Source organism: Sparus aurata, chromosome 4 (genome assembly GCF_900880675.1).
Source record: "Sparus aurata chromosome 4, fSpaAur1.1, whole genome shotgun sequence".
NCBI lineage: Eukaryota > Metazoa > Chordata > Actinopteri > Spariformes > Sparidae > Sparus > Sparus aurata.
Genome location: NC_044190.1, coordinates 37,529,180 through 37,556,107, shown reverse-complemented (window position 1 = coordinate 37,556,107; position 26,928 = coordinate 37,529,180). Strand labels below are relative to the sequence as shown.

At 43.4% G+C, this 26,928-nt stretch overlaps 1 protein-coding gene across 1 annotated transcript in view; it reads left to right on the top strand.

Annotated features, from left to right (window-relative positions):
• Window positions 1-4,919: 4,919 nt before the first annotated feature.
• Window positions 4,920-26,928, top strand: part of iqgap1 (IQ motif containing GTPase activating protein 1) — a 43,784-nt gene continuing 21,775 nt past the window's right edge. The window contains exons 1-5 of the mRNA XM_030414629.1: window positions 4,920-5,174; window positions 6,337-6,439; window positions 24,257-24,413; window positions 24,942-25,019; window positions 25,813-25,889. Coding sequence (XP_030270489.1) covers window positions 5,129-5,174; window positions 6,337-6,439; window positions 24,257-24,413; window positions 24,942-25,019; window positions 25,813-25,889 — 461 coding nt within the window. The 5' untranslated portion in view covers window positions 4,920-5,128. The remainder of the gene's footprint in view (window positions 5,175-6,336; window positions 6,440-24,256; window positions 24,414-24,941; window positions 25,020-25,812; window positions 25,890-26,928) is intronic.

The window sequence follows — 26,928 nt, the reverse complement described above, 5'->3', positions numbered from 1 at the left end:
CCCACCGGACCTCCTCGCTCTTATACCGACTCATGAAGCCCCGCCCGAGAGGAGAGGAGACGGGGCCGCTGCGGGAGGGACATGCGGGAGGGTGTCGGCTGTGTGCGGGGACGTCAGGCTGCAGGTGGCCGCAGGACAAACTCAGTTTCTATAGATGCGGATAGAACTATGATTAAAAAAAATATATGAAAAAAAAAAACAACATCTCTTCACACTTCTATGACACAAACACATAGAGAGTAAAAGTTACTACAGCCAGCAAGGTCCCAGTGACACACCTGGATGTTTTAGAGGACACCTGGAGACTCCATCACCACAGGTAGCTGACGCTGTTCTGATACTGAGCAGGTGGTTATTGTGTCTGAACCTGAGCGGAGCAGAAACACTGTGTGGTGACGAGGGAGGAACAGAAAACTTAAACAAACATTAAGTCTTAATTTATCTGTGGTTTTGATTCTTAACAAATTATTACAAGCAGGAAGTTTATTTTATTTATTTTATTTCATTTTATTTCATTTTTATTTCATTTTATTTCATTTTTTTATTTTTATTTTTATTTTATTTTATTTCGTTGTTATTTTATTTTATTTCAGTTTTATTTTATTCTATTCTATTTTATTTCAGTTTTTTTCTAATTTTATTTAGGTTATTTTCCAACTTATAGAAACTCAAATACTCGGGTAGATAGACAATAAATTAACTTAATGCTTTTTAGCTTCAGAAAAACAAAATAAAGCAAACAAACAAATAATCTGACCAAAACTCTCACTGGATTAAGGCTGTTATCACCACTGAGCTGCTAAATTAATGATGTTTAAAACTTAAACAACCTCAACAAGAACAAAACAACAGAAACATGTTTAGTTTGCATTTCTTTTTCTTTATGGCAATAAAACAACAATCAGTGTTTGTTTTTAACAGACCAGACGGTTTGTTTAAATAAAGGCCTCTACAATCGAGGTAAAAGTACTGAAATACATACAAATACAAAAAATGATAAAACAATCTAATATAATGTTAATTTTTAGAGAAATTTTGTTTTTTAGCATTGGATTGTCTTCATTTCTGCTACAAAACATTGCTGAACATATAGTAAAAAACATGAAAACATTGCGTTTCTAACGTTTTCCATCTCGACTTCGTCTGTTTGCTGGAGCAACAGCACAAATACTGAAATCAGATCCAGTTCTGATTCACTGCTACAATACAAAACATTTCATTCTTAACAAATAAAGCAAAACACAGGAAAATAAAGACTTTAAACGTAGAAATTAAATGACTTCACAGTGAAATGTGTGAAAAATGTAACCTTCATCAACACACGTTAACTTTAGGTAGCACTTTATATTAAATTATATCTATATAAGTCCCTGTAATAATAGTTAGTTAACAGGTTATTAAACGCTTATTAAGATTATTTTGACTACAGAAGTGTTAATCACACAATCATGAACATGTTTATTGTTATTTTATAAGACATTTATAAGCACTTTGCAGCGTCTAGGGTTCAATTCAGTCTTCTGTGATTGTACTAAAAGTTATTAAAATGATAAATTATAAAACTTTTAATGAGCGCATAATAAAGCGTTTATTAACCTTTATGAGGATTTCTTCTCTGGATCCTGCTGCTGCAAAAAGCAAAGTTATCTGCTAATAAATACATAATATAAAGTATGTATGAATCTTAATAAAGAGTAGTAAATTATATGTAAGGTAAACTCAATAAATGTGTTTGTGGTGTTCTTTTAAACAGTGTTATTAAAGGAGCAATCTGCAGTTTTGTGGAAGATATTTTAGAAAGATTTAGTTCAAGTTTAAACTGTTTTCCGTTGTTTATGTGTGGCGGACCCTGCCACCTTCCTGTTCTGGGAGCTTATTTTCCTCTGAGACATAATAAATATTTCAGAATTTGTCTTATTTCCTCATTAATATTGCAAATATTAAAATTGTGATTTTGTCTTTCTTCTCTAAAACTACATATTGCCCCTTTAATTCATATGCATCTTGATAGATGTGTTTATTATGTTACTATTAACATTTATTAAGTCTTATTAATGTCGATAAGGAGTTATAAAGGTCTTATTATCTATTAATCGTGTTTATAAAAAGGATCCTAATATAAAATGCTGCTGTAGAGTTTTTCTGTGAAGTAAAACCACCAATAAAAACACTTACTGCGGCTTCTCTTCAGGTTATTTAAAGTACAAGATATTAAAGTATCGCTGTGTTTAGTCACCGACATATAAATGCTAAACAAGCTCATAAACTCGTCTCTGAAAGTGAAATTGATTTGGTTGGATCGTGTCTTTGCCGTCGGCTACAGCGAGGGTTTAAACCGCCGCAGACTTGACTGATCATCCGAGCCGCCGCGATAATTGCTAACATCAGTCTTCACAATAAACGCAGCCCAAAGAAAAGCTCATCGCCGCTGTGAGAGTGATACAAACATACCAGAATACTCACATTTTATTTTGTAGTTCTGACCCAGCTAATGCACACGTGTCTGTTTCCTGGATCATATTTTACGTCACACATTACGAGATCATGAGCTGCAGAACAACAAACATCTACCTCTGAGATGTTTGTGTCACTTCTATTACACAGCTGATGATGTAAAGAGTTTCAGAAAAGCAAAGACTGCAGGAACAAGACTCCATCTGATCTGACGTCATGAAGTCACACGTAAGATGAGGAAATGACTCGTTTTCAGAACTGTGGTCGTAGTTCCAGTTTTTGTGATCTTGCAAGGGAGAAAAACTGTAATGAAGCTGCTGACAGGTGCAGTTCCCTCGCTCTGACATCTCTGCATACATTAATGCACGTGTAAAGGTTCTGTGCATTCACAAAGAACCAAGCAAAACATGTTTCTGAGTCAGCGTGTTCAGCTTCAGTCTCGTCCTGTTTGCTGTGTTATTCAGCGTGTTACCTGTCAGCTGTGTCAGGAGTCGTGTTTAGTCACTGCTGCTGAAAACACAACGTTTCCTGTGATGCTGCTTCATAATAAAAGCTTTTAAATTAGCGTCGTTGGTCCAGCTGTGGTGGGCGGAGCCAGGAGGGCAGATGTGGTGGAAACCCGGCATACGTAGTTTTGAGGAAGAAATTCAAACTCAGAATTTTATTATTTATTATATGAATGAGGCGATAAAACAAAGTCAGACATGTTTATTTTTCTCCATCAGTGAATAAACAAGCTGTTCTCAGAGGAAACACTGTGTGAGGGTAGAAAGGTGGCAGGGTCCGCCACATGTAAACAAGGTAAACCATATAAAGTGTGTTTGTTTATTCGGTCATGAAGACAAAGAGAGCTTAATTATTCAGTTTTTCTCTTCTGATAAAAATGTCTTTCTCCTTTAATAAAGTATTTCTTCTTCTTCTTCTTCTTCTTCTATTAAGTTTTTAGACGGAACATAAATCCTGAACACACGAGCTCTCAGTGTCCTTCAAAAGGTCCCCAGGCCTCAGCTTTAGTCTCGTCCTGTTTGCTGTGTTATTCAGCGTGTTCACTGTCAGCTGTGTCAGGAGTCGTGTTTAGTCACTGCTGCTGAAAACACAACGTTTCCTGTGATGCTGCTTCATAATAAAAGCTTTTAGATTATTAAATAACAGGGGACGAGTTTATTGTGAAGAAGTCATAGGAAATGAAACATGTTTCTAACTCAATTAGCTGGAGTCACTTTGTTAGCGGTGATTCTTTGATTTGACGGGAGCGTCGTTGGTCCAGCTGTGGTGGGCGGAGCCAGGCGGGCAGATGTGGTCGAAACCTGGCATACGTAGTTTTGAGGAAGAAATTAAAACTCAGAATTGTATTATTTATTATATGAATGAGACGATAAAACAAAGTCAGACATGTTTATTTTTCTCCATCAGTGAATAAACAAACTGTTCTCAGAGGAAACCCTGTGTGAGGGTAGAAAGGTGGCAGGGTCCGCCACATGTAAACAAGGTAAACCATATAAAGTGTGTTTGTTTATTCGGTCATGAAGACAAAGAGAGCTTAATTATTCAGTTTTTCTCTTCTGATAAAAATGTCTTTCTCCTTTAATAAAGTATTTCTTCTTCTTCTTCTTCTTCTTCTATTAAGTTTTTAGACGGAACATAAATCCTGAACACATGAGCTCTCAGTGTCCTTCAAAAGGTCCCCAGGCCTCAGCTTTAGTCTCGTCCTGTTTGCTGTGTTATTCAGCGTGTTCACTGTCAGCTGTGTCAGGAGTCGTGTTTAGTCACTGCTGCTGAAAAAACAACGTTTCCTGTGATGCTGCTTCATAATAAAAGCTTTTAGATTATTAAATAACAGGGGACGAGTTTACTGTGAAGAAGTCATAGGAAATGAAACATGTTTCTAACTCAAGTAGCTGGAGTCACTTTGTTAGCGGTGATTCTTTGTGTTGACGGGAGCGTCGTTGGTCCAGCTGTGGTGGGCGGAGCCAGGCGGGCAGATGTGGTGGAAACCCAGCATAGGTAGTTTTGAGGAAGAAATTCAAACTCTGAATTTGATTATTTATTATATAAATGAGACGATAAAACAAAGTCAGACATGTTTATTTTTCTCCATCAGTGAATAAACAAGCTGTTCTCAGAGGAAACACTGTGTGAGGGTAGAGAGGTGGCAGGGTCCGCCACATGTAAACAAAGCAAAACAAAATAAAGTGTGTTTGTTTATTCAGTCATGAAGACAAAGAGAGTTTAATTATTCAGTTTTCTCTTCTGATAAAAATGTCTTTCTCCTTTAATAAAGTATTTCTTCTTCTTCTTCTAATAAGTTTTTAGACACATGAGCTCTCAGTGTCCCTCCGCAGGTCCCCGGGCCTCAGGTTGGCCCCCCTGCCTGCAGCGGGCAGCAGGGGGCGCTGCGGCTGCAGCTCGGCCGCTCTGCACGCAGCTGAGCTGTTTCCTGAACACATACTTCAGGATTAGGAAGAACACACCCAGTGACATCAGTGAGTTTTGAAGAAGAAGAAAAAGTGTGAGCTCAGACTGCAGAGGAGGAAGAAGAGGGCCGGAAGGTCCTGCCCGGGTTACTGCGCTTCTGACTCTGTTTTTTTTACAGCTCCGGAAAGTTCTGGAACCAACCCGTCCGGACTGCGCGTAAAGTTTTCTCCGAGAGACGCGTTTTTCTCAGCAGAGGAGGATGTCAGCTTCAGACGACACAGACGGGCTCCGGCCGAGATATGGCTGTAAGTTCAGACTTTTCTCTGCTCACCTGGAGCTGCCGGGGGTTCCTCTCTGCTCAGAGGCTCCTGGGCAGCTCCGGGACCACAGCTCGGCTCAGATCCTGCTCCTGCAAGACGCCCCCGAACTTCAGAAAAAAACACAAAGTTTGGTTTATTTAGTAGAAAGCGCTCCCAGCCTGCTGTGGCTCTTATTTGTGACAGCATGCTTACAGCTTAATTATGACTTCCGCGTTGTTATAGTAGTGAGAGCAGAGCAGAGGGAGGAGGCCTGCTCTGCTGCTGACTCTCTGCGCTCAGGACAGCTCATCCTGTCCATATGGTGACTTCTGAGACGTGTTAGAACAGGACAGACTGTGAGAAGTGTTTAAGTTTGGGTTCTGAGACATGGAGGTACCCAGGATCCACCGCGCCCCTGGATGACTCACATGGAGTCTCAGGATCAGAGTTTGAAGTAAATGTCTTCGTGGTTCATGTGGATTTTTGCACAACACATGTTTAAACTGTAATCCATCTAATAAGGAACCAGGAGAAGTTTTGCTTTGCTGACATGTTGTAGTGAATCAGGCAGAAACTGGACGCCTCTCGGCCTCTCAGGGCTCCTTGGTCTCAGTTTTTGTTGAGATCAGGCTTTACCTGTTGATGAGGTCGCCTGTGATCAACGGTCCCACCTCAGATCTGACAGGAGCCTGAAATGGGGCCTCTTTGTATCCCGCGCCCTCCGGTCCCCCATCCCCCCCCTCGCTTCTCGCTCCATAATTGGGGAAAGAAAAACCCTCTTTAGGGGGAAACTTTCCTCTGCAGGCGGAATCACGTCTCCGCTCTCGTGGGAATCGCCCCGTCGACTCCCCTGCATTGTTTCTTGTTTGCAGTGTATGAACAAGCATGCCGTTCACAAGACAAAGACATGCCCACATCATACAGCCCAGAGCCATAATGAGCTCATGTGTTAACGGGCCACACAGATGACTCATAAATGAGGCTGTTTGCTTTCGTAAAACACCTCAGTGTGCGGACGCTCGGAGAGGATGGAAACTTTCCTCTCCTTGTGCAACCAGGAGGAAGTGAATAAACAGCTGGATGTAAAGAATAATGCAGCATTCATCCGTTCAACTGCTCTTAGAATAAAAGTCTAATTCTGTGTGTGTGTTTTTTTTTTGGGCTCCAGCGGTTCTGGATGGCGTCGAGCGGCTCACAGCCGAGGAGATGGACGAGCGGCGGCAGCAGAACATGGCCTACGAGTACCTGTGTCACCTGGAGGAGGCCAAAAGGTAAGAAGCGTGAGACGGTTCACCTGCGAGCTGAGCGGACCTCTGCAGGCCTCTGTGGAGCGCGGCGTTCATTCAGGGAACATTCAGCGGCTGCAGCTGATGATTTCAGCGTCAATTCGTCTGCAGATTATTTTTCTGTGGTCATCAGAATGTTAGAGAACAGCTTCTAAGAACAACTTCCTAAAAACAAAGGTCTTCAAATAGCTTCTTTTCTCAAGAGCGTCGGTTTAACTAGAAGAGAACGAAAACATCAAGAACTAAGAAGCGTTTAATAATATTTTTGCTTGATTCATGTGTAAATCTTTCGCTCGATTATCAGAATTGTTGCTGATTGATTCTCTGCGGCTCAGCTGACTGATCGCTCACCTCGAGCGGTCCTACAGGTTTATTAAAAGATGGTGACTGAAATCTGTCAGACGCTGTCATCAACATTTGGAAATGCATCCTCCACATGGATAATTATACAGTAGAGCTGCAGTGATTAGTCGGTTGGTTGATCAAAATGAATCACAATCAGTTTTGACGATCAATTAAAACTGTCGGCTGGACAAAAGAAGCAAGTTGAAGACGTCACGGGAAGTAAATGAAAATAATCTACATTAAAAGAAAAATGTGAAGACAAAGTGCAGATCAGTGGATGATGAGGTGAATCAGTTGCTCTCTTGGGTCGGACTTGTTTAAAACCTCAAAGTCTTTTTATGGTATCAACTGTGACAGAGATCGCAATCTGTCACAAACTGAAAGTAAGAATCGAGCGCGCGACCAGATTCATCGTGCCGTCCTGTCGGTGCACATCTGCGTTCATCATCCCAGAACTTTGGGTTGGTCTGTAAATGGACTGAAGGTTGTTTTTAGAATAATATTCAATCATTCAAACTCAGGTATTTGTAGCTGGTGGAAACATTTTTTAAAAGACGCCCACGCAGCTGCTCGGTTTGACATCTTATAAACTCTGGAGATCTGCTGTTGAAAATGGAGTAAAAGATAAATGTGAAGCTTAAAAACGAATGATACCCTGAAAGGTTTAAGGACGAGACGATATAACATCAGCACTCTCGTGATGTTTAGCAACATTCGTGATGACGTAATGAGATTTTCTCAGATCATTCATGGAAGAAAATAATTCTACAACATGACATTTATATTTAGAAAATGCTTCTGCTAACTTCTGCAATCATGTGAGTCTATAAGTGTACGAAGAAGTAGTCGAGGACACACACACACACACACACTCACACACGCACACACACACACACACGCTCACACACACACTTCTATCGGTGTGAGATTGCCTTCAGTGACTCTGGCGTCGACCCCCCGTTGCGGGCTCGCAGATTCAAAAGAGGAAGGATTGTGCGAGACAGGAAGTGACTCAGTCCCTGTTGATTTGAGTATCTCCCACTGTTGCCACAGAAACCCACGGTTGTCATAGCAACGGGTTCCGGTGTCGCGTGGTTGCGCGCTCTAATGTAAAAAAAAAAAAGAAGAGCTGAGTGGTTGTATGATTGCGGCCGGCGCGCGTGCGTTTGTTGTCCTCCATCTTTCACCTGCTCTGTTATTTTTATTTTTTTTTCTTATCGTCCATCTGTGATGTTCAGGAAATTCCTGGAATGATTCGCGTCCGGCCCGTTTATCCTCCGCCTGACGCTTCTGCTCCAGGTGTTCCTCTCATTTATTCCCAAAATGAAGTTCAGGGAATGTTCCTGGACCTTTTGTCCTTTTGCGTAACCAACAAAATAAGAACAATCTTTAACTTCTTCCAGACAAACTGCCGGTCTTGCGGCTGCAGTCTGCTCAGTCCTCTGCTGCTGTTTGTCTTCATGCCCTCGTTGAAGATTAATATAAAAGTTTGGGCTCTTCGTGTACGTGACTTTGCTTTTTCTAAACCCACCACATCACTGGTGTCACGTAGTGTTCAGGGTTTCCCCGAGACATTTGCATGCGAGGAAGAGTTTGTGTTTGCAGCTTTCGATGAGCTCCATGACCAAAAATGGCCTTTAACTGATCCCAGTCTGACGGGACACGTAGAATATCTTCATCTCTGTCTGAAATGACTATTGTTATATTTACTGGCAAGCTAATGGCTATTGAGTTAGCATCTCTCAGCTCATGACTGACGTGTACCTGAGACAGAAGATGAGCCAGTGTTTCTTCTCGCTGTTATTCGATATATAATATTTTTGCAATGCTTGTCAGAATGTTACAGAACATAAGACTACAACACGACTACTTTGTCTCTGGTTCACCTCGCTTGTGGTTAATTGAAGCTTCAGCTTATCTGCACTTCAGAGCCGCAAGACATTAAAGGAACAGTTCACCCAGTGCTGAGGGAAAGTCAGTTGTTTAGGAGAACGCTGCAACTCTGTTCAGCTGTGAAGCTCCAGAAGTGTTGTGTCGACCATGAAACATGAGGAGTTAAAGAATGTTTGTGGGTGAAACTGTTTTTTTAAATTAAATCGGCTATCGGTGTTTGAACTCCTGCGGATATCCGTCTCTCTTCTTCAGATGTACAAATGAGTAAATGCTGCTAATCCCTGTAATTGATCCTGGATTCGTTTCCAAGGCAGCTCTGGGATCTGTGATGAAAACACACCCGATTAGTCACCAAATGTGTCACCGCAGAAATCCACCGTTGCATTCAACGGTGAAGTATTATCAGGATCTACGGCAGGCGATCTTGTTAAATATTTGCTCGTGGCGCTGCAGCGGTTCTCGTCTGCACCTCCACACTGTGAGCCTCCTGATTGGCTGATGAGCTCCCACGGCAGGTGTGTGTGTTGCTCCTCCATCAGGCCAGAGTTTCAGGCCGGCTAAACGCTCCGTGTGGGGAACACCTGAGCGTGAAGGAACGCTGGGAGAGCGTTTTTTCCGATGCAGAGTGGTATGATGGGAATGTGTGCGACAGGTGCACAGCGGGGTGTGCGAGCCGACCTGAGGGCCTCGCGACGATGGCTGCAGGAATGCATTGTGTCACTGTTACAACACCTCTGCTGTCATCGCCTCACTGGACTCACTCTCTCTCAGTCAAGAGATGCAAACTATGTGTTATCAATCTTATTTTCATGTCGAATGCAGAGAAAGAGTCTGAGGCGACCTGCTGTGCTCGTTATCACGCCACATTTGAATGCTCGGTCATCTGTTCATCTACACCAGCCGTGTCCAAACTATTCCACAAAGGGCCGATGTGGCAGCAGCACACCAGACCTGACTGGAACAAAAACCTGCAGCCACACGGCCGTTTGTGGAATAGTTTGGACATGCCTGATCTATACTGACGGTTCAGATAAAAGCTCAATGTCACTTGTGAGGCTCGACTGCAGCGCTACAACTCTCACTTCTTTATCCATTAATCTGCTCGTTATCTTTTGGATAACATTTTTTGAATTGCTGGTTTTGTCCAAAAATACTGAATGTATGACGATATTGAACAGACAAAAGCTGCAAATTCTCTCATTGAAGATTCTGGAAGCTGCAAATTTTGGGACATTTTTACCTGATCTTTTAGATCAGAAGAATCATTTTTAACTTGTAGATATCAGCGTGAAACTTCTTCGGTTTAATACTTGCATCAGGAAAATTACTTTTCGCATTACAAGTTTTCTGAAATTGTATGTTTAGATATGCAAACGAGCCATTGGTGTATCTAAATTGCCTCACGTTCCGTCTCATAGTCCTGTTTAAGCTGCTGTAAATCGCCTCCATACTGCATCCTGTCTCTTTAAACTCTATCAGTCTCAGACGTGTGTTCAGTCCCAGTTTGCTGTCCACCAGTGTTCACTGGGTGGTAGCTAAGACCAGCTGAGCCGAGCCCCCTTGCCCGCGGTGACCACAGGTCCACTTAGCTCCACGGCTAATTGAGCTACTTGCTAACGGCGGCTAAGAGTGTAGCGAGCACCAGTTGGCGGTTTTGTTGCCTGTAATTTCAGAGCTTCCTTCAATTTCTGACCATGAAACCTCCTCAGATGATGACTAACTGTACGTTCAGGCAATTATTCTGCTTGGTTGCTCACTAATTAATATGTTCTCATTTGCATAATTATTCTGAACAGAAATCTGAACTAAAATAAACCTAATTATGTTTTTTTTTTTTACCATTTTTTTCCCTGCTAGTCTGAAAGAACACGTGTTTTTTTTCACCTGCAGCGTCGCACCTTAACGAGCTCGTTACACTCAGCTGTCTCTGTCTTCCTTTCACTCTCATGCTTCAGTCTTTCTGGGAATGTAGTCGGACGTGTTTTCAGTCCGATACTTTATTGATCGGTGCACATTCCCTCCCCATCACATCAATGTACAACAAAACCGTTTCAGGTGGTTTCGCCGTAGATCTGCTGATGATAAACGAAGTCAGGCCGCCGCCACACGTCGTCCACATTCGTCTCTCGCTCGCTTCCTGTCGCTGCTTCTCTGCGTGCAGTGAAGCGAAGCCGGTTGTAAATCACTTGCTCCGCAGATGTTTTCAGCAGGTGACGTAGTCATTTTTGGGCGTAGCTGACAGATCTGGATTCTGCAGGTGAACCAGATTCCACACGGATTTCACGGCACGGTGAAGGCCGAGTGAAAGTGGAGGAGGAGCGTTTGATTCGTTCTTTGGGAGGGAAGAGAGACGAATTGATACTTCAGGTTGATATTGAACCGTTACGTGTTATCAGATATCCATCAGCTCCGATCTTTTCTCTGAGATCTTTTGTAGTTTGATCAGACGGGCTGCAAACAAACCTCCTGTTTTTAAAAAGCTTGTGAGGGAGCAGAAAGAAAATGAAGACGAACGACAGTCGATCACCCCGTCGTCTGTCTCAGAGTCTCGTCTTGGTTGAACTTGCAGGACGACTCTGATCTGTGGAGGATCGTAACAGTTATGTTGGGTGTGCTCACTTTCAGTTTCAGGTGCTAACGGGGTTAAAACGAGCGGTTTGTTTACAGCCTGTTGGATTGTTTGAGCTCGTGTGTCTCATGTTGCTGCCGTACTGGACCTACTGGTTCCAGTGAGTGCCGTCGTATTTTCAGGATCTCTGTGATTAGCTTTGTTATTACCTGGTGAAAGAGGACGACCTCAACTTTAAAAATCTGACCCAAGTGTTTTCACTGAGCTGGGAAAAAGCCTTCTCCTTCTTCTTCTGCTCTCTGGAATAATCAACAGATGATATGTGATTAAAGGAACAGTTCACCCAATAAGGCACTTAGGGGACATGTTTTGAAATGTTAAATAAACCCCCTCACCGCCCCAGAAGAAAAAAGATCCCAATTTAAATGAATTAAATAACCTTATTACACCCTGATGATTGTCAAGCTGATCCACTCTCAGACAGAGGGGCTCGCTAACACTTTTAGCAGCTTTAATAAAGGATTTGGATTAAAAAAAAGGGTGAAAATAATGTGTTCTAGAGACACGGATTACGACAGTGTGGAGCCATTTTATGTTTGTCTTCTTTGTTTTTCATATTTGAATCAAGTCTCCAGCTTCAGTTGTTTAGCAGAATGCTGCAACAATATTTTGCTGTGAAGCTCCAGAAATGTTTTGTGGACGACGAGACTTCACATGACTTTCCATGAGCATGGAGGGAGAAGATGAGTGGATTTACATTTTTGGGTGAACTTTTCCTTTTATTCCTGAAGGTCAGTTTCATAAAATTGGCCTGACGTTGATATGATTCAAACAAAACATCATGTCGGTTTGTTTTTTGGTGTTTTCATACTTGTCTAAACTTTCTTTAGGTCTCCAAAACATAAAAGCAGCATGACAACAACAACAAGTATTATAAAAGAATATATATAATACATTTTTAATATTGACACACAAATAAATTGAACAATTTCAAAGTTTTACATTCATCCAAATTGGCGCGGACGCGTTCTGATCTGCAGCATCAACATATTGTCCCGTAGAAACTGATTCCAGTGCAGCTTCTGTGTGCGTTAGTTTCCTCCGTCCTGCTCACAGCTGTACTGCAGCAGTTCTTGTTCAGACAGCAGTGAGCAGTGAGAGATAATCAGCGTAATGACGGCTTTAGAGCGAGAGCTAAAAGGTAGACCAGCAGGATTTAGTCCAGCACAAGTGTCAGCCTGCAGTTTCATTGTCCCTCCACCTGAACCGCTCTTTGAATCCTCCTCGTTCACCACATTTGACAGTCGCTGCTGCTCGTCGTCCATCCGTCACCGCGGCGACAGAGCTGGAAGAGAGGGAGGTTCACATCCAGGTCTATTTACAGCACACACACACGCACACACACACACACACACACACACACACACACACACACACACACACACACACACACACACACAGCGTTTAGAGTTAAATTGGTGTCTAATTAGTGTTTTGTGTAAATTTGCGAAATGACAGGGTTCCTTTAAATGTGAACTGTCACGAGAGTTTTAAGGATTTGAGGTTTAAAATATGCACTTTTGAAAACGACTGGTCTCGAAAAAGTTTTAGACCAAATAACCAAAATGTGCCGCGACGCTTTCTGAAACTTTTTTTTTAGCGACGAATCGAGAAAAAAAACCAAATGGAGTCGTGACCTTAAAAATCAAAAGGTGACACCCTCAGCGAGCGTAACGAACAGTTCACCTGTCGGCTGGCAGGTTTCCTCCTCGCTGTCACTCACTGACATGCAGTCCATTCAGATGAGGTCATAGTAACTGTGTGTTTAACACAGAGTGTGTGTTTGTGTTTGTTTGTGTGAGAGCCCGGTCCGACAGCAAAGTTCTGTCACCCCTGACAAACAAATACGTTTTGAGAGAAAAGACAAATGTTTGAATTACATGAAAAACCAGAAGAATGATCAACATCCACCCTGAAATGAGATTGTTGTTGTTGCAGAAACGTCACAGAGGCATTTTTTTATTGGGTTACATCACGGACAGTGAGGCCGCGTGTTTCAGGGTGGAAGACATTTGGAATTGCCTGATTCATGGAGTTAAATTTAGCCTTGTTTATTCATTATTCCACTTTTTTTTTAATGGATTAATGAATTAATCCTAAAATGAAAATAAGATCTTTGCGTCCTCCTCCTCGTGCTGATGGAAAGTCACGTGGAGTCTCGTTGTCCACAAAACATTTCTGGAGCTTCGCAGCGTTTTCCTGAACAGCTGAAGAATCTGGAAAACAAGTCTGTCTGATTCTCTGGACGAAAAGATGTTGTACACCTTTTTTTTTAGGATGAAATCTTTAGAAGAAAGTGAGTGAACGAGCTCAACTACGTGTGGAACATGTAAATAGAATCCTTTTAATGGTGGACGAATGAAATCCACTTCAGACAGACTCGCTCACACTTTGAGTTTAGCAGCTACAGTGAAGACTTTGGGTTTAAAAAAAGGGTGTAAATAATGTGTTTTCAAACTAATTTGGGTTCTCGGGGCTTCTGGAGACCCGGATTACGTCCAGACGAGCTGTATGGAGCCTTTTTATGTTCCTTTTTTCCCTCCAGCTCCTTCAGTTGTTTTGGGGAAACTCTGTGTTGCTGTATGAACTTCGAAGCTTGTAGCAGAGTTGAGGGAGGAGATGATGACCTCATTTTCATTTCTCGGTGAATTTTGAGTGAATGGATCGGGTTGAAAACTGGGGAATTGAGATTCCAGTATTCAGCGGGAACTCTGCAAGATGTTGACCTTTTACTTTGGAGGAAATACCTGCAGCACCACAGGATTCTGGAGGGATGGTGGTGCAGTAATAAGCTGAATTGGGTCAGTACAGAACAGGGAAGTGTGCAAAGTTTGTCAGAAGGGAGTATAAAGATGTGCAAAGTCATCATGAGCAAACGTATAAAGCTGGGAGTCAGACAAACTGCAGATTTATCACCATTTATGAAGTTGTGACATGATTACTGAAGTTTCGACACACCATGCCACTTCTTACGTCACCTTTCTCTTCTTTTTTTTCTTCGAGTGTGAGAGCTCTCTGGATTGTGCCGCGTCTCTGTATTTTAATCTTCTTCCCCCTCGAGAGAGAAGCTGTTTGTTTGAGAAAGGACGAGCGAGATAATCCATCACAGCAAACAGAAAGATAATCTGTGTTTTATCTCTGATCCGCCGTGCAGAGTCGAGTGTTGTCATATCGGCGTGTGAGATTACACTCCTCCGTCTGCGCCTCCTGTCTGTTCTCCGACGATAATCTCCAAAGAAAAACATCCAATCGCTTTGAAAGCGTTCTCGTCACGACCACGACTGTGTTTTGTGCACTTTAGCTGGTTGTGAAATGTATACATTTTTAAGATTACTCACTCAAAGCATTGCAAAATGAGGGAGTTTAATCACAGCAGTGTTCAGAGCGCGATGAAGCTCTTGCACCTTTACAGGAGCTCAGTCTTCTCAGTTTCACCCTCCGCTGACTCCTGCCCAGTTCCTCCTCCAGCTTTGGCCTTCTGCCTGTAATTTCCTGTTTTTCGAACAGTTTCCAAACACTCTTGTGTATAGCCGCTGCTGCAATGAACATTATGTAACGTCAGACTCCGGCATTGTGTTACTCTGCGCAGAACAATGGCACAAGAGCGATGTGTCCGAGCCTTTTCATGGCGGTGATACGATCTGTCCCCGAGGCGACTGATCCTGAGACTGTGCGGACCGAACCAGCGTCCTGTAAACAACTTTACTGTTTGTCCAGTTCAGGAAACCTCCTGCGTTTGTTTTCATCTTGGTTTGTTTGATTTTTCTTCATAACTGCACTGATGAGTAATTATTTTGTCCATTAATGAATCAGTTGTTTGGTCTACAACATGTCGGAAAATGGTGTTTACCAAAGCTCAAACATCTCGAGCCAAAGATCTTCAGTTTACTGCGACAGAGGAGGAAAGAAACCAGGAAACATTCACATTTAAGAAGCTGGAGTCAGAAAGTTTGGAGAGAGAGATCAATGGATTATACAAGTAGTATTCAATTAATTAAATTGTTTTTTTTTATATGGTTTATTTGATAGGGACAGATACAAATCATGCGGGTTGTACAACAATCCAACAGAAAGCATCACAGCATTTATAGCCTCAGCTAATTTCCAATTTACAACTTATCTAAACTAAATATTGAAAGATCATCCCAAGATTGTAAATAAATGTGAAGCTGAGTCATTCTTGTTTACACTCGGCTCAGTTGTAACATTAGCGTATCAGGTTGACGTGTAAATGTTGGTTTATTTGCATGCTAATGTTTAGCATGCTAACAGAGTTAGCTCGATCGCATAGAGGACAACAGGAACCTGGTTGTTAGTTATCAGATCATGAAGTATTCCACGATGTGTTCACAGGATGCCTCCCGCTCATCGTCCGTGTTGGCAGCCCTTCTGATGCATCGTGTTCTCAGAGGTATCATCGTGTCGCACGCTCCTCTTTTGCATAAAGTGGCGGTCTAGGCTACATTATACAAAGTAGGGACATCTGGTGGGACTTAAGGCATCATGAAACTCCAGGAAAATTATTTATACTAACTGTTGTCTACTTATAATGAAGACAGATTCTGAGGCTTATCCTAGACAAAAAAGTGTAAGAAAGTTTCCAAATTAATTCCCGGTGCAGACGGGACAGTGAAACAGTGGGACGTTTGACCAGCTGGTGGCGTTTGATGGTTTAATGACAACTTACGCGGTGTTTGTCAGGATCATCAGACAGTTGTTGTCCTCCTCAGAGCCGCAGGGACGGAATGAATATAGAGAGTTTAAAGGTCTGATTGTTGTCCATAAACACTCACTCGCAGAGAAACTGTAATCTTGTGGACCGCCTGTTTAAATCAACATCATCTGAGGTGCACGTCTGCGCTCCGAGCGCCGCGCTTCAGCTGCTGCGTAAATGTTACCTGCTGAGAGCCGAGGGGGAGATTAGGAAACAGGCCTGAGTCACAGGCGGGAAGTCAGCAGCGGGGAATGTGGGAATGAAAAGGGAATGAAAGAGAGAGGGATCAGAGCTCCTGAAGGCCCTGCAGGAGCTCCGCCCCTCCTCCTCCTCCTCCTCCTCCTCCTCCGCTGCCTCTCACCTGGCCGTCTGTGAAACCCGACACTACGAGTTACTGCTCAGGTTTGGATATCCGTCACAGTCGGGGAACGGTCTGTGAATCCTGCATGGTGATGAAACCTCTCAGTCGTAGAGAGCTGAGCTGACACAGCAGTTTCATCCGACTCACTGTCACCCCTCCCCCATCTCCTCCCCCATCACCTCCCCCATCACCTCCACCTGACGGGCCTGCAGGGTGTCCTGTAGGTACGTCAGCCCTCAGCTGGTGTTTGCACTCAGATTACCTGGACCGCGGTCAGTGACGTGTCTGAGGCCGCGGGTCAGACGTGATGGATGGTTGTTCTCAGGAGGAGGGTCAAAGGTCACAGCCAGTAACAGCAGAGCTGCAGTGATTGATCGGTTAATCAACTGATGCAAACTAATCAATTAATCGTTGAGTATTTTGAGAGCCTATCAATCATTTCTGACATGAAGACCAAACAGCTATGATAATTGTTTGTCCTTAAGAGCAGTGGTGGAATGTAACTAAGTACAGTTTCGAGGTACTTCTACTTTTACTCGAGTATTTCCATTTTCTACTGTTCACTTCCACTGCACTACATTTATTCTGTGACTTGAGTTACAAGTTACTTTAGCATTTTACTGGCATTTTTAGATTAATGTAGTTTTTTAGAAAATTCTGATAATCACAATATCAGATCGATAATTGGTTGACCTCTAATATACAGAATATAAACACATGTGAATAATTTACCTTTACTTAAGTACATTTAATATCAGATACTTTGATGCTTCAACTCAAGTTTGACTTTTTACAACACTTCTTAAAAGTGACTGAAACACGACGTTGTGTGTTGGTTTGTGTGTTTGTGTGCGTCTTGTCGTCACCTCACAACCCCCCTGATTCATCTTGTCTTCCCCCAAGCCCGACTTATACTTTTTAACTGATCAGCAGACGTGTTTCTCTCCGTCCTCTGATCGATAACCAGCCGGTTGTTTCAGCTTTAACTCAGCGATGCGGCGAGCGTTCAGCGCGCGTCCCGGACGTGAGACGATATTGTAGTTTTTCTCACGTGGACGTACACAAAGCGCTCGGTGTTACGAGCTGTGAAGTTCGCTGCGGCTGAGAAGAGATTCGCTCTCGCACACACTGATTTCACACAGTGACACAGTGTCGGTCCAGCTGCTGTCGGGTCGGCTGAGTGCTGAGAGGACGAGGTCAGCTGGTGCACAGATTCCAGTGTTGCAGCAAAGCATGTAATGGACAACTTGGCACTCACTCATCTTTTGTGTGTGTTTGTTTCCCTCTTGTCATTTCACTCGTTCTTTTCTTCCATCCTGTCCTCAAAAGTGCGACAGGACACTTCATGAAACACCTGCTGTACACGGACGCTGTGATTGATTGATTGTCTTGACATTGTGCTGACGGCGGAGCGTCCACATGTTATCTGCCCCTCCAGCTGTTCTGTAAACACGCGGCACTTCCCCCTCTTTCCTTTTTCCAGACGCAGATGTATTTATAACGTCAGGGACGACTCAGAGCGGGACATTGTTGAAAGTCGCAGGCTGATTGTTTCGACTGTTTGTCGTCACTGAACCTTTTTTCCCCGACAGTCCATCACACTTCAGTTCCTCTGTGGTTTAAAATTAGCATAACGTTTGTCCTTGTACGGTCTGTTTCATGTGTTTCAGGACAGAGTTGCATTATTAAGGACGTTACAGCGGGGTTTTTCCTCAGCTGGCTTAGCTGAAGGTTTGAGTCGTGGTTGTGAGGCTGTTTTCCTGACAGTTCTGACTGATTTCAGACAGAAAGGCAGTGAAATAAAGACAAATGTGGATAAAACAAACATCCAGCCGTGTTCAAAACCCAACTAACGAGGGCTGGGACTGGTGATTGTTTTCTTTATTTATTAATATGTTGGTTATTCTTTAGTTTAGTCAGAAGAATTGGAGAAATAGTCGTCACAGTCTCAATGTACTCCAACGTATGGAAGCATCGAGGCGCTACAGATTGTTTTCTTCAGATGCGAGGGAACATGCTTGTTATGAATTAACTTCATGTGACTCATATCTCACATCACAATATCTGTCAAAATAATGGCAATAATTAGCACGTCATTTAACCTTTCAGATCTCTGCTGCCGTATAAAGAGACGAGCAGCTGATTGGTATCTTTTGCTGGCGGATTTTATTATGAAACAACAGGAAGTGTGTGAACAGCAGCACTTTGTGTCTGACGTGCTGTTTTAAAGGAGCGCTGTTGTGCTATTTTGTTTTGTGAGAGTTTAAAAAGGTCACGGTCTGCATCAGCGGGAGCTCATCTCTCCCACAGAAAACACTGGTCCTGAAACGCCTCGTCAGTAGTCCCGCCTTCAATTCTGTGACAGATTTGACAGATTTGCATAATTTATGCTTATATTCGCGCGAGATGTGAAGCTAACTGAGAGCACAGAACAGCACCAGAGCTGACAGGAGACACGGTGAATAATGCTGGCTCAGGCGTGCGTGAGCTGACCAATCAGAGCAGACTGCATATTCAGGAGGCGGGGCCTTAAAGACACAGAGCTACAGTACTAGAAACCTGATTTTTGACCTGAAAGTGAGCAGATATGTCTCTGTTAAGGTTTTTAAAGCTTGTATGTTTTCTCTCTGTAAACTCAGTGACCCAATCAGCTAAGTTGACAGGATTTATTCCAGCAGGATGTTTGTTATCCTGCAGCGTTTTTGTTTTTAAAGCCGTAATTCCCTGAAACGCCTCCGTCTGGTTTCTGGTTTCTGTGACGTTCTCCGATGGAACAATCAGAGAACAGAAGGAAGTGTCGACGCCTGAATTAAAAGTTGCTTGACTGAGCAGAAATCTGGGTGTGTAATCCCAGTTATGCACTTCATGTGGTGAACTAACATGCTGACGTGACAGTTTCTGCATTCAGGACGTTGCTTCCAGTCGATCATGTTCATCTGTAAAGACTAACAGACTAAAATCTGGCTACATTTAGTCGAAAAGTGAAAGTTTTTTAACACTTATGTGACCATTCCTTTAACATTTCCATGATTATATTGTACCAGTACATTTAATTATGTAGGACTCACCACATATTGAAAGCTTTTGATCTACTAACCGCTAAATCAATTCTCAGCTCAGACTGATTATATTAAAATGATCTGTAGTTCTCTTTCTGTCGTATCGCAGACACATCAGCCTAGACACAAACGATCATTGTCTCTTTACAGCCCTGACCCTGATTCTCTAAACAATGCAGCAATGAAACCCATCAGGCCGCTCCCAGAGAGGGACGAGATAACAATACCTCCCAGCTTCAATAACAATGCTTGTGGTCAGTTGGGGTAAGCCTGATGTTATTGCCCAGAAGTTATTAAACATTAACTGCAGTGAAAGGCTCAGAGTGGTTCCTGGGAAAGAGGAAGTTTGTAACTGAAGTCCAAAGTTTCTTCATCGTCAAGCACTGAGCGTTACTAACAGACCCCCTGCAGAGAAACAATCTGCAGTGAAGCCGGAGGAGAAGCTGCAGCAGCCGCGGCGGCGCTGTGGAAGAGGATGTACCTCGAGAGCGGCCGGAGACGGTCCTGCCGGCGAGGTGTCCGTGTCTTCCTGGACAGACGGTGGTCAGTAGCGGAGCTCTTCCTATGAGACTGACCTCCGAACTCGTCACTGACTGCAGCTTCCTGTCCACACACGGGATCTCAGGAGGGAGGAGATAACGATCCTCTGTGTCTCCATGCTGTCCTGACCACTGACAACACGGAAACACACAGCAGACGACTGTTTCACGTCAGTCCAAGTGGTTTCTGAGCAGATTAATCATAAAAACTTCCTTTACATTTATCCTCCATTCACACCTCATCAGCATTATGGGCTGAATGGGGAAAATACCCCATTGTTACAACTTGGGAATGAATGTTAACCCCCCATTAGCATCATTTGCTAATTAGATTAGCTGCATCTCTATGTCACATATTTGTAGCAGCTCATTAACGAATTCAAGCAGATAGAAACCAACTGTGTGAGACAAACAGTTCCTTTATTATTGGTCTCATTGATTCTATTAGAATTAATATTTCATCCCCCCAAAACGATGATATTCAGTTCAGATATTTCAGTATCCTGACGCAAACATTTTAACGTGTAGCTAGCTAGTTATGCTAGTTCATAACCTGGTTACAGCTGATCTCTTTTAAAACCAGATTTTGTAAATTGAAAATTGAAAATACACAAATTCTAACAGTGTTTGCCTACAGCTCCTTATTTAATTGCCTAGTTTGATCATTTTTAAGATGATATTAGATTTAATTTAGATGTTTGCAGACATTCGACGTCTCCCTGTAGTTCTTACCGTAGTTGTTAAAACATTTTCTTATCTCCAGATTTCCATCACAGCTTGCTGCACTTCATGTTGATTTGCCTGGTATGACATGAATGTAGCATTAGCCTTCAGATAGCTCGTCTCGGAGGACTTGCTCGCACCTCCTCTGACGTGTTGTTTGTTTAGCTCGACTACCTCCAAAGATTCCAGACAATGCTTTCATATTTGTGGCTATTTTTTTTATTTGTCGACATGTCTGTCGGTGTCACAGTCGCAGCTTGACATTTATTTTGGCTGTTGTCGGCCGTTGTTGGAATTCAGCTTGACATTTTCAAAATCTCATTCATAGCTGATGTTCTTACTGGTTTAAGTGGAGGGTGTGTCTGTGTTTGCGCTGGCCTGGAAAGGGTGTGTAGGCCTGATAAAGGAGCCATTAGTTAGCAGTCTTTATGGAGCCTTTCACTGCTCCAGTGTGGAGTGAAAGGAGGGGCTTGTTCCTGCCTGGCAGGCCCAGGCCTCGGGGCCACGGGTCGGCCACCTCGGCCTCAATAGCGGGCCTGTCTGGAGACCCCATGTCACGACTTCCTGGGAGGGGAGTTGTTTCAGCTGGCTGTGAGTTGGCCTGTCCACTTCAGAGTGTGTGTCTGAGTGTATTTAGTATGAGGACGAAATGTCTGCGCAGGAATCCCTGAGAATGAGGCTCGATCAGGACGCGGGTGCAGATGCAAGATTAGTTTGGATTTGATTGAATTCAGTGAGTGAAGGTTTTTGTGTGTGTGTGTGTGTGTCTCTGTGGGAGGAAAGGAATCTTTTAATCTTGCCCAGGATACAGTTCACCTTGTTGTTCCCTGACAAAGACCTTAGTTAGAGAAGAGTGGGAGTGTTTTCTCAGCAGATGAAAAGAGGGAGGCTGTTTGTGTTTGACCTCCCTCCTCTCGCCCTCACGCTGTGAAATTCCTCACAGCCAACGATAAACTCAAGGTTTTCATAATCAGAGCTGATATTTGGAGGCCGTGATAAAGCGGGGCGGACGCCGCTGAGAGAAGAGAAGCTGCGACGCTTTTGATTTACAGGAAATTACAGTCGATTCAGGCACAAAACATCAGGCATCAGTGGAATAAAATACATTTTTGATCTTTCCCCAGTAAAGAAGTGGAATAAGAAAAGTGCCACATGTGACGTTAGTAAAGCCGAAGAAGGAAGAAAAGGAAGTTAACGTAGATTTCCTGAACTTTTCCTCCAAAGTTTCCTTCTGATCCATCTGTTAGAATCTGTGTAGCTCAGTGAATAATTAAATGTATAAGATGTAAGAAGTAATCTTCTGACAGTAAATGTTCTACAAAAGCACCATCACCTGGTTGCTGACGGCACATAAAGAGCGATCAGCTACATTACCGACCTCCACACCAGCAGAACACCCGACACTTCATACGACCTGTAACTAAGAGGTTTAAGTTTGTGGCTCTGAAATCTTTCTGTGAAATCAGTTAGTGAAGTGTAAATAAGCGATGCAGATTGGATCAATGAGGGCTCGCTGAAGGAGAACGCTGCGCCTCCTCCTGCTAAATGAACTCTCTACAGATGGATATCTAACGAGCGACAGGAGATACCGGGATGATTCGTTTCCTGCTGTGATGAAGTTAAAGGAACCAAACTGGACCGTCCTCGTCCGTGGTTACTGGACGGCGATGACATGAGGTGTTGGAATCCAGTCCGGAGCTCAGCGTGTGTCCTCTGTGGCCCAGAGCTGACACGGGCACGCTGCAGGAATGCGACTCCACATCATGAGCTCGAAGAAATGAAATGTCACACAGGAGGAATGCTGGGAACCTGGTGTTCAGGAGGAGAGGCTACCACGAGCCGTGCTGCTCAAGGTGTTTGTTGTCCCGGAGCTGCAGAGCCCGACGAGTTTTGTTGGCGCAGAATAATTCACAAGAAGACGAGATGCACTGTACCGCAATCCACACGTCACGTCTGATTGTGTGTTTATCTTTAACCAGGATGCTTTTGTTGTAAGGTTGAACTCAAACGATGAGAAATGATCCCTTAAGGCTCCTTATATACTAGGGGTGGGCAAAAATATCGATACGGCAATATATCGCGATACTTTGCTGCCCAATACAATATCGATTTTTCAACTCCAAATATCGATATATCGCCGAAGAGCGACTCTGCTGTGCGGCGGGTGTATTTCTGTAGTAGAGAGAGCGGCTGAGGTCTTTGCAAAATGGATGGCAAGTTAACAACGCCTCCGCAATTTAAAGTTGACGTTTGGAAGCACTTTGGCTTCAAAGTTAAGAGAGATAGCAAGAACAACGAGCTGGACAAAGAGAATATTACTGCCCGGAAATTTCATGGGAATTGATCAAATGGAGAGGCTGTTTTGAGTGAAATAGTTTTGACTCAATTTGTCCTCTGATCAATATCATCTGATGTACATATACAGGTACTTGTGTTTTCATCTTTATTTATATCGCAATATCATGATGTGTTTCGTATCGTGACCAAAGTATCGTGATACGTATCGTATCGTGACCAAAGTATCGTGATACGTATCATATCGTGACCAAAGTATCGTGATACGTATCATATCGTGAGGTTCTTGCCAATACCCACCTCTGTTATATACTATATTATATATAAATGTGCTGGCTTTCTTCCATTTCTCATCAGTTTTATATTCCTTTTGGTTCTGACTGCCAGGATTTCAGACATCCTCTCTGAGTCTGTTGTCATATACACATCATACAAGATGCTCCTGAATTAACTTGACCTGAGGTTGATGAAAATGTGCAATCTCGTCCTTTTGACGACCAGTACGCTCATGTCTTGGGAGCCAACTAGCCACCTAGCTGAGGTTACATTCTTAGTGCTGATTTGTGCAAGACAGTTCCACATTTTGACGTATTTCAATGTTGCCTTCCCCTTTAATATAATGAGCAAAATTGAACTGAAGTCAAGCAGTGAAGTTGCTCCTACTCCTCTTATGTCAGTGCAGATTGGAAGGTTGTACCACGAGCGGGGTTCACTCAAAAACAAAGCCATGATAATGTTCGACGGTGTGATCCTGAAGACACGTTTTGTGGTGGGAACTAGCACAGAATAGTTGGGGTTAAGTACTGTGCTAGGTATTTGTACGTCGGTCTTCCTGTTGAGGGATTTGGTCGGAGCGATGGTAGCGCGGCGCAAGAAGCAGTCACGAAACTTTGTGGTCTCATGTAATCATGTTGTAGTCACTACTGAACAATCACCGGTCAGTCTGTTTCTGTTTCATAAAGCCACACTGCTTTAACATTTTATATTACTTATGTGGCTACAAGTCTTTGTGTGGTAATGTTTAAATGTTAAGGTGCCTGTGTCTTCATCAGTTGTTGAACACAGCTTTCTGTTTTCAGCTGCCACGAATCCTTTTCAGTTTCTGTCGTGTGGCTTTTATTAAACAAACTGACCTGCTGCTGCAGCGTTTATGTGATCCGAGCTGTATACTTCAACATGGATGTATGTTTCCTCCGTGTGCGTGCTGTGATTTGTGACGTGCGTCCGCTCTGCTCTCCTTACAGATGGATGGAGGCCTGTCTGGACGAGGAGCTGCCTCCCACCACGGAGCTGGAGGAGGGGCTCAGGAACGGCGTCTATCTGGCCAAACTGGGCAACTTCTTCGCCCCGCGCACCGTCTCCCTCAAGAAGATCTACGACCGCGAGCAGACGCGTTACAAGGTGAAAACTTTGATTCTGTGTTTACACATCAGCAGCATGCAATCTGCAAAGTAACCAGCAGTTTATGTCATCAGTAAATATAGTGCAGGAGATGTATCGGCGGTGGGTGTCGGTAGCTTTTTAAGGGAAGATTCATCCTAAAATTAAAATGTTTTATCTTCCTCACACTGTTACCTCAACCATCCTCTTTAATGGGGCCATTTTTATAACGTTAGTAAAGCAGGAAGTGACAAATAAAAACAGTTAAACCGTCATCATCGCTGAAGAACTGTGAAGCTGATAGTGGACGTGTCATTTAACCACAAACAGCCTTTCTGCCGTTAATGGAGCTGCTGAAAAGAAGAACCTGTTCGTCTCCATCAGATCTGACTCTGGGGTTCTACTGGCAGCTGCACGGTCCTCGTGTGGTTCCCTGCTTTGTGTTGGAGCATGAAGTTGTTGAGTTGAGCTGGGCGTCGGTGTGAAAGAGGCAGATTTGAGTCTTTTAAGTCGAGACTGAACCGCATGTTTGTTGTTCCTCTGTTTCAGGCCACAGGTCTCCATTTCAGACACACAGACAACGTCATCCAGTGGCTCAACGCCATGTCAGAGAAGGGACTGCCAAAGGTATCACACACACACACACACACACACACACACACACACACACACACACCACTGATATCTATCATATACAAATTTCCCTACAATTGAAGTTGGAGTGAGAGCCGTTAAAGGTGCGATCTGTAAGAAATTCGGTTGAAAACAAGTCGAGACTTCACCCAAATCTTCCACAGAATTTGGAGAAATAACAGTTTTTATGTTGTGTTGCAATGGTTAGCATGCTAACCAGCTAGCCCAGGCCTGTCTGGGTAAACAGCTCCTGGGCTTGTGGCACGTACAACAACACCGCAGCAGTAGTATATTATAGATTTGCTAAAACAAAATTGATTTTCATACTGTGGTGTGATGAGCCGAATCCACTGGAGAGGAGAGGGGGCCGTGGATCTGTAAACTGTTTTGTAGACAGGACATTGAAATGCTCCTTTAAGTGACTACACAGTCTAAAAGAAATAAACAGAGGCCTATTATAGCAAAAGAGCTTTTTTCTGAGAACTTTCCACCATGTCAGCTCTGGGCAAACTCTGAATATTTGTCGCCATCATGGCATGAAAATATTGAGTATCGGCCCCAAAATCCCACCAGTTGGCAGCTGCAGCAGAAAATAAAAGTCACTGCCTGCAAAAGTTCCACTTCGGGTGCAGCGCTCAGACAATGCCGGGGCGTGTGAATGCACATTTACATTGTGTAAGCTCTAATATCCTGATCACTCCCGCACACATGCTGCTACACGCCGACACGCCGTCACCGACCTGCTGAAAGTGCTCCTGTTGACTCATTGTTCCCGTCTGTGTTTCAGATCTTCTACCCTGAAACCACAGACATATATGACAGAAAGAACATGCCGCGCTGCATCTACTGCATACACGCACTCAGGTACTGTGTCTGCTCTTGTTTTCTGTGTGTGTCCGGCTGTACGACTCTGCAGCATGTTTAACACAATCACACCGCCGGTTACATTCCTCTGCTGATTGGTTTAGCGTGTTTTAAAACTGTGTATCAGGGACAACAAACAGACATGATGCTTAAAATGAATTCCTCATTTACTGGATCCTGAGTGCTCGCCACTCACCTGACAGGCCGTGTGCTCCCTGCAGACTGAGCATGTTTCACATCTGTGACATTTTTATGAGGTGAGCGGCAGAAAGGCGCTCAGTGGTACGAGGTATGTGCATTCCACCTCGGGTAGTAAAGATGCAGACACACACACACACACACACGGTGTTGGTGTTTGTGTGTGTGTGTGCCCACATACGTACACACAAACAAGCTGTGTGACTCGTCCAAACACAAACCAGAAACTCCCAGATGCCACAGTAGCACGCTCATTCTTAACTCTTAAAAACCACATGACACAAACAACATGATGTCTGGTTGTTGTTGTTCTGGGAGGCTACTGTATCTCTACAGGTTGATTGACAGGGTTTAATCTCTAAAAACTGGACTTTACCTGCAGGACTGCTGCAGGTGGTTTCTCTTGGACGACTGTGGAGCAACATGAGCACAAGAAAAAAATATTTCGCATGATATTTGAGATTCAGGTCAAAGACTCTGCTGTCAAGAACCAGACTGGAGCTTCTGTGTGGCGTTTTCTTCCTGTTCTCCACATCACATTTATAACATACTGTCAACAATAAACACAACCACAGATTAATGTCTTTTATTTAGTTTAGTTTGCATCTGTCGGTTAACTCAATAAGTGCTGCTGCATATGTGAAGAAAGGTGATGGGGATAAACTGCATCCAGTAAGCTCAGCTGCATTATGGGTAATGTAGTTGCCAGGTTTTGAAAGCAGTCCTGTAACGCTGTTGGACTCACTGTGGTAGGATTAAAATCAAAGGATCAAAATCGACACAGCAGAAACAAAGATATCACCTTTTCTGTTCCGCACATTCTTCTTCCTTTTCAACACCT